This window comes from Pinus tabuliformis, chromosome J, assembly GCF_031772625.1.
Source record: "Pinus tabuliformis cultivar Carrire ecotype Pingquan chromosome J, CPIR1, whole genome shotgun sequence".
Taxonomy (NCBI): domain Eukaryota; kingdom Viridiplantae; phylum Streptophyta; class Pinopsida; order Pinales; family Pinaceae; genus Pinus; species Pinus tabuliformis.
This window is the reverse complement of record NC_142295.1, coordinates 766105496-766114028: the sequence shown is the minus strand read 5'-3', so window position 1 is coordinate 766114028 and position 8533 is coordinate 766105496. Positions and strand designations below refer to the sequence as shown.

The window sequence follows — 8533 nt, the reverse complement described above, 5'->3', positions numbered from 1 at the left end:
AAGAAGGGAACACACGAGAAAAGATGCATCACAAACTGGAAGGCAGGTGAACCAACAATCCAAAGTGATGGTTAAACCAACATCACATCTCAGTAAGATTCATACATACATATATAGAAAGAGTCTATACATACATGCGTAAGCAAACAACTACATATATCATTAGAGTAACCAAGATAATTGAAATACAATAACGACATATGCATGAAACGTGTTAGCTCTATTATATTAAGAGGTGAAAGTTCCAATCATACAGTACAACCATGACGAACTAATAGTCCTGATAACGGAACGTTACAGTCACTGTTTTCTACTCCTCTAAAGAGATGTACTAGCTCTGCATTGTGGAGAAGTCAAGGCTCGTTACAATACACTCCAATCTTTCTCTAAGATACTCTTATCGGAAGCTTGGTTGCCCAAAAGCCCGTAAAATGAGTTATGAGGTTCTATAAATAGCAAAGGCTAGGGTGACCCTTGACATTCCCCCCCCTTTGTGACTGTTCACATACCCTCATGACTCTTCAACTACTCTATGACTGTTACATTCAACTATCGACACTTGGAATTTCACTTTACAAGATGTTACATACAAACTGCACATGTACCCATGTGAGGCAAAATAGGCTTGAGCAAGCCATGTAAGGCATCACTAAGACTCAGACAATTGTGGAAAGAACAACTCTTCGACATCCTCGTGATGGTCGACGGTGGTGAATTGATGCCAAGCTTGGTCGTTTGTGTACTCTATGGTAACATCTTTCTAGAAACGAAGTCTTTCCTCTATTGCATCCGGGTACACTGATTTGGCTCCATTTTCTAACTCATCCGATAACATGCACATCATCGTCTTGAGTGCAGTCGGCCCAGTGACATACTGATGCATAGTGTCTACACTGATCACCAAGTCTGCATTGGTGGCTATGCACATCAACTCATCAAAGTACATGTCCAGCTCCAGTCGGACTTGATTCTTTTTCTTTGCCTCGGTGAGTGTCCCAATGGATGGGATCGCATGCGCGCGCACAACAACATCCATGCTTTTGAACACCCATGCATGTGAAGCTTGCAAACTGGTGATGAGCTGCAGGAGTTCCTCATAGTTCCGAATCTGACTCCGGATGTGTGCCTTCAACTCTATCGCCTTGGGCTTCATCAACTTGGGCAAGTGTAACGGGGCTCCCTTGTATCTCATTGTCCATGTTTGCATGCAGTCGACAATAATGTGCAAATCTGACAAGATGTGTGCTCTCTTAGCACAGCGCTGCTGCCAACCGTTGAGATGGACAACTGACTTATGCATGGTGACAAATCTGGAATACAACATTCGCATGACTGTCTCAAGAGATGATACCTCATTCAGTATTGCTCTCTTCAACTCTACTCTGGCAGATGCTGTAACCTATTCTCCTCCCTGCTTGGTCGTTTGTAACTCCTTAGCCATTCGCTCGTTCTCTGTTATCAAGAAGTGAACACTCGAGCTGGTGGCTACGACATATGCTCTGGTAGCATCGACCAAATATGACCACTCATTCTTCAAATTGCGTAGGAGATGCGTGGACATCCAGAGTAGTCACTCTGCACGATTGCACAACTCCATGTTGTGACTCGTCGAATGATATGTTGTGCATCTCTGCTTCCAGATTGTCCTCAAGGATCTCAATATCTCCTTGATCTCTCAGGACTTGCTCTGCTTCCGGATTTGGTGAAGCTATTGGGTTGACCTCTTGGTTATAAGACATGAGGTCAATATCTTGTTCTGACTCTGGCTACTCCATCTCCGTATCCATCTGCTCAAGTATTTGTTCAATTTCTTGAGCGAAGTCCTGCTCCTGCGACTGCTCATCTTTTTTTGCTTTGTGCCAACTGCTCAGATGAGTCTACAACCTGTCTGGGCGCAGTTTCATCAATTTGTGCATGTTGCACCTCCTATTGTGTCTGTCCCTGTCGTGCTTCCTTCTCCTGTTTGCGCAGCTCTTGTTCTTCCTGGAGTTGTTTCTTCAACCCTTGCAACTCCTTCGTTGTTTCCTCCATCCTTTGTTTCTCTCTCTGCCTTTGCGCATTCCTCATGTTGCATTGTTGCCTCTTCGTCTCTATCTCCAAAGCTACTTTTAACACAAGTGGATTTGCTTTGAACTTGCATCTTTGTTTTTCCTATGCGCTGTTGACAACCTTTCTCTTGCCTTTGTCACGCGCAAGTACATTACTCTCTGCTACTGTGGATGATGCTGCTTCTCTATGATTTGCTAACCATTCCACAACTATGATGACCGATTCATTGAGCCTGGAGAAGCTGTGACAATATCTTCATGGGTCTTTATCAAGCCCATGGCATGCCCTTTGGATCCACGGAAATCACACTCTCGAGCATTGTTCTTTCACCAAGCAATGCGGGTCATACAAATTGAAACTCCTGGTGCCGAAAGTAAATCTTTTGAACTCATCGGTCTCGACATCAGCATGCTTAAGATTTCGTATCTCGTACAACTCGATCCACAATGGAAGAACGGGCCAGGTGCCTTCTTCTTCCAATGCAGTCTAGCTGATAGTCCTGTTGAGATGTGGTACAAAACTTCTTGCATGACGAGCTTGTCCATGGAAAACTTTGGTAAAACATGCGGAGGATTCTCTGCGTTGTACATCCGTATGAAGGTGCCAAGAGGTGAGGCATACTAATCCCCTATGTCGATCAATACCTCCATTGTTGTTTGCGACATGCAAGGTGGATCCTACTCAAATATCATCTTGTACACTAGGGTGACAAAATGGTCTGACAACTGTGTGATGACTCCGCAGAAGCTGCATTCGGAAAACAATATGCATGATGTCCATTCCCAATTCAATCCTGGGAACAACTGACGAGCACAGATTGCATCTAGAATGTATGCAGACATGTATATATTTGCTTGCTGACCTTTGGGTGGCTGTCGAGCTTCTGTTACCTGTTCCTTTAGCCTGTGAGCCAACATGTTGAACCAGTTGCATGGTCTGCCTTCATTGGCCAGTTGGTCCAACGCGATCACCCAACTCTGCAGGAAGGTCTTCGTGCTCTCTTGGTCGTATAAGCGACATGCGAAGATGACCAAGTACTGATATGCCTTCCGCAATATCTTCGTCTTGTAAACCTAGTTGGGTGTCATCCTGAACTTGGCTGGCTCCTTCACCTAGCTCTTCAAGATATCCCTGGAGTTTGCACTATTGCTGGGTCTGCTGAAGGGTGTCTCCATTATGATCACTAGTTGCGAAAAGTGGTACATCTGTTGATAGTCCTGTGCCCTGAATGTAGCAAGCTCTGTCCCGCTGACACTACTTAACACCATCATCTCGGGATCAATGTGCGAGACGATCCAATGTATCATGTCCGTGCATGGAAACGCGAGATACCTACATGCAATCTGGTACAAGCCAGACTTGTGAATATTCACATAGACCCTGTGGTCTTCTAGATCTTCCCCAAATGTGCCTGAGAATGTATCCTTGATTTCCTTCCATTTCAACTTGATGTCTTTTTCTATGAGAAACTTGGTGCCTTCGTAAATCGGCAAACTCATAGACACTTGCTCAACTGTATTTCTAGTTGCGCTTTAAACGATGTCCTTTGACTCTGCTCTTTTAGAGGCCATCGAACCTGCACTGTTGAGAGATGGGCAAACACCTGCAATACTTGGAGACATGGCGACATTCATGGCAAGCAATCTGTCAGTTGAAAACCAACGCAAACTCGAGGACTGACATGCAACATACCGGGAGACTGATGACAAGGATTGCATAATTTTCATCGGGAGGCTGGGAGACTGACTACCAGATTTGCATAAAGCACAGTCGGGACTATCGGGAGGCTGACTGGATGCTGGAATTGCGCAGTGCGCAATCCAAGCTAAGCTGTTGGGGCTGAGATTTCGCAATGCACACTTTCAGGCAGCAAGGCCTACAAGCCCAGGGACTGCATTTTGCAATTTTTTGGGCCAGCAGAGCACTGCCTCTCAGAAATGCGCAGAGCAAGCCTGGAGGACAGTCCCTGGCCAGATTTGCGCATTTTTTGGGAGGAAGGCAAAGCCTTCCCTCTCAGAAATGCGCAATGTTGTTCGGGCAAGGCGAGGTTTGGGTCAAGGTTGCCCAAACCTGCCAAAGGGTGACTGAAAACATGTGTAGTTTTGAATGCATGGCGAAATTGAGTGTAAGCGAGAGTGAATGATCATGCATGCAAACAATGAATGGAAGATTCAGAAAACAGGAAGACATGCATGTGTGTGAAGTGGGTCTTTGCAACGATGATCGTCGGTGCAAAAATAGTGTCATGCATGCGACAACAGTGAGATGCAAATGAAAACTGAAACAGTGCTTGTAACAGGCTAACATGCTTGGGCCTACTAATATTTTTTTCACTAGGGGCAGTTTTTGGCAAAGTGCCCATGAGGATGATAGTTAATGCATTTGAAAGGGATTTGCTCATATTCTAATTCTTGAATATGGCTCCATTCTTCAAGATTTATGTTTAGGGCATTCGGTAAACCTTCATTGAAGTTTACCTCAACATAGATGTAAGCACAAGAAAATTGACCTCCTTTTGGTTTTACTTTATCTAGATAGTGCCCCAACTTGTTCCTAATGTCTTTTAGGGCATCAAATCCCCAAAGATGAAGAGGGAGGTGTGGCAATCGAACCCACACTGACACAACAATGATCTCAAAATCTGGATTGAAATCAAAAGTCCATGGAGTGATAAAGAGGTCTCTAGACCCCATGAAATACGAACTTGATCTGAAAATCAAATCTCTTTCCATTTTATTGAGAAACAAAAAGACATAGAAGCCCCTTCCAACTGCAAAGAAATTTACCTGACCTTGAAGCTTGGGGACCCATTGTTCTGTGATCCAGGTTTCAACAACTTTTGGATTCAACCACAAGCCCATAAACTTATTGACCAACACATTTTCTGAGAGAGATAAAGCTCTCTTGCATGGATCAAAAGGAGAGAGTTCCACCGTAGGGATCACAGTTATTTTATTCACAAATTTTTCGGGGGGAGAAGAAGTCCCCTAAGGTTTTTATGCCTGCAGCAGGGCTCTGAATGCTACCTCCTCCTCCATGGCAAAATGAACATATAGCTCTAGCAAAGAGAAAACATGATCAATAGCAGAAATGAGTGGAGCTATGGGTTTGGGGGGTCTCAAAGTAGCGGAGTCGCCCCCAACACAACAATCCACGCATTTGCGGTGTCAACATCCAAACGGGCTTGAAGCTTGCTCTGGACCTACATGAAAACCTTTGGCAAGAAGGCATATTTTGCAGAAAACATTTTCTCCAGTTTGAATACATGTGTTTTCAATGCTAAATATTTGAGTCCATTTTCATAGTTAAAGTCGAGGTAGATGAAAATAAGTAGTAGGTAGTCTTTGAGGTTGCTTCCATTATGAGGATCCATTTGAGCACGGATTCTTATTCAAGGGATTTAGCTATTTTTGGATAAGAAGAACTCAAAGAAAGGTTTACCAAGTTTTTAAAATCATGGAAATAGGAGAATAAGAATCAATGCCACTTGATGATTTGAACCTATCATCTCTTAGGAAGGATATTCTTAACCATTAAACATACTCAAACTATATCCAAAAAAATTGTACTTATAAAAATATATAACCCCTCCAATTATTTGTTTATCTTATAAATACATAATATTATTTAACCCTACTACATTGTTTTTATTATCAGTGATATAATTTTCTAATTTTAATTTTAAAAAATATATCTCACATATTTTTTTATACATTGTTTTTATTATCAGTGATATAATTTTCTAATTTTAATTTTAAAAAATATATCTCACATATTTTTTTATACATTCTGGACGTATGTCTTTTGATTAATTTTATAATGCTAAACGTATGTCTTTTGATTAATTTTTTAAAACAAAAACATTGTTTTCCCGTTCCAAAACCGACTCTTTATAATATTTTAATGAAAAATTGAAGATTTAAAAAATTGCAGTGGGATTTCCCAAGAAAGGGATCGAGTGGTTACGAATCCCAATTGGGACAGTCCATGACAGATACTCGTACTACGGAGTGGTTCGTAGGGATAAAATAAAATTTTGTATGTAACAGTTTTGTTTAAAAAAAATAATTTATTAACTTTATCAATAATTCTATCCGCATAAAGAATATTCGGCGCACATTTCTTACCCAAGTAACTAAAAGTACAAATTTTATTTTCAAGTTAAGAATATTCCCTCTCATAAAATAACCTACACAGCTTAATATAAATAATAAAATTTAAAACTAGAATTACAATGGCTATAAAAGGAAATTATATATTCCAAATTAATTCTTTAATTTTTTTGAAATTTTGTATTATATTTGGATCGAGATTAGGTTAGATATGGAAGGGGAAAATGATTTTCCTGGAAATTATATATTCCAAATTAATTCTTTAATTTTTTGAAGTTTTGTATTATATTTGGATCGAGATTAGGCTAGATGTGGAAGGGGAAAATGATTTTTCTGATTATGAGATATTGCTATTAAAGTTATAAAAATAGATTAATTGAGTCTAGACATCTTTCAAAAACAGTTTTTTATCTCCTTGCCGCTGCAATTCGTTTTATATAACCCATCATTGCTGTCCTTTGGTGTTTTGAAATGGATGATGACATGGAGGGTACTAAGCTAAGAAGGCTCTGTAAAAGGTTTGATCCTCCGGCATATCCATTGCCAAACGAATAATCCTCTTGCCGATGCGCTTCTCCTGCCGAGTTGCTCTCCGGCCACCGCCCTGCCCTGCCCTGCCCTTCCCTTCCTATAAATTTGTTTACCCCAATTACCCATTTTCATAAACATTGGCCTCTCTCTCTTGCTTCTCTTCTCTTACGCCAGTTCCCCCCCGGAACAATGGATGGGCTATCCTACACTAGCCGCGGGAGTGAACGCAAACACGATGGCGAAACAGAGTCGGTATGCCTGGGGGATATGGTGGCCCAATTCATGGAGGAATCAGGTGCAGAGGACCAACTATCTCCTCAGACTGAAACGATAGATGGCAGCGTCACGGAGGATTGCCAAACTGTTAATCAATCACAGCAACAGTTGGAGACACTCAAGGTATAATATTTATACATCAAATTCACGAAATTCATTTTCATCTTATCTAGCATTTGGAAATGCCTGCTCTGCTTTTAATATTAACAACTTTTAGTGTATATCCATCTTGAACTGACAAGATAGGGACATTGATCAGGGCATCATATCCAGTAGCTGTTCTGCAGATTCGGATGTGCTTGCTGAAACATGCAAGTCCCTGGAAATGGCCAACAAAATGCAACAACAACAACCAGAATGCCTCAAACAGTTGGTGATTTGCCATCTTCAAAACGTGGGATATAATGCAGCCATCTGCAAATCGCGTCCCCAGGATAATAGAACCTTTCCTTCAGGTTACTGGGTTTCTTCTTTGCCTTCCATTTTTTTCTTTTTTTTCTTTTTTCATTCAAATGTATGAATTGATGATTAAAAGGTCGCGTTTCTTGTGCAGGCAACTATGAGTACATTGACGTGATATTGAAGACCACAAATTCAGACAGAAGCATTCGATTGTTTGTGGACTTGGATTTCAGAGGGCAGTTTGAGATAGCGAGACCCACCAGCGAATACAGCGCCCTCCTTGGGTTGCTTCCCAAGATATATGTCGGGAGGGCTCATAAATTGCAGTCCATTGTGAAGATGATGTGCGAAGCCGTGAAGAAGTCGTTAGAGAGGAAGGGGATGAACCTTCCCCCATGGAGGAAATACGAGTACATGCGCTCCATGTGGTTGGGTTCCTACAAGCGGACAGCACCCTGCAACTCTGTACATGATAAGAACAACATGACAAGCCATGTTTCCTCCCCTGTCACAGAGTGGAGGAGAATGGGCAAGAATGGTTGGAATAGTGTTAATAGTGCAGGGCATGCTGATGTTGCAGAGGACCACCAAAATTGGGGCTCTCCCGCAGCAGTAGTATCACGTAAAGCATCAACAGGAAAGTTTGTTATATCAAGACTGTCGTGCGCTCTGATGGAGGCGGGTCTAACTTCTCTTCCACTCAAAAACCGCGGACTATGCGTGTGACCTTCAAAATTATTGTATTTGTATTCTATCGTATGTAGAGTCTTCTAGTTGTGCGGTACCGCACCATGTCTACATGTGTAGGTGCAAACGGCACTTATCCCCAAAATTTTGCCCAAACCAATCTCTACTTATCTTTCCATGCCCCAAAATTTTGCCCTAAGTGATCTTTACATGCCATTTATTAAGCTGGAAAAAAATTCACACTACATCCTTCCTTTTGCGTAACAATCTTGATTCTCGTTTTGAGTAACAATCTTGTCTAGGTAACTAAATGATTTTTAATTTTGTGTCACTAAATATTATAAATTGGGTTAGGTTTGTACTACACAGTAAACCTTGAATTGAATAATTATTAATTTTATTTGTATTTCTTTTTTCTATTTTTGATATGTATTTTATTTTTATTATTATTGTTATGTAATTTAAGTTAAAATATT

The 8533-nt window shown here is 41.2% G+C and overlaps 1 protein-coding gene across 2 annotated transcripts; it reads left to right on the top strand.

The window, feature by feature from the left end:
- The first annotated feature begins 6649 nt into the window (after positions 1–6649).
- Positions 6650–8302, top strand: LOC149228969 (uncharacterized). 2 transcript variants are annotated; one of them, XM_089375757.1, is made up of 3 exons: positions 6650–7091; positions 7228–7423; positions 7522–8302. In XM_089375757.1, the coding sequence occupies exons 1-3, from the start codon at positions 6882–6884 to the stop codon at positions 8094–8096; spliced, it is 981 nt and encodes a 326-aa protein (XP_089231883.1). In that variant the 5' UTR covers positions 6650–6881; the 3' UTR covers positions 8097–8302. The 2 variants fall into 2 exon arrangements, with proteins under 2 accessions (XP_089231883.1, XP_089231884.1); XM_089375758.1 differs by having other exon boundaries at positions 6893–7091; positions 7215–7423.
- Positions 8303–8533: the final 231 nt, after the last annotated feature.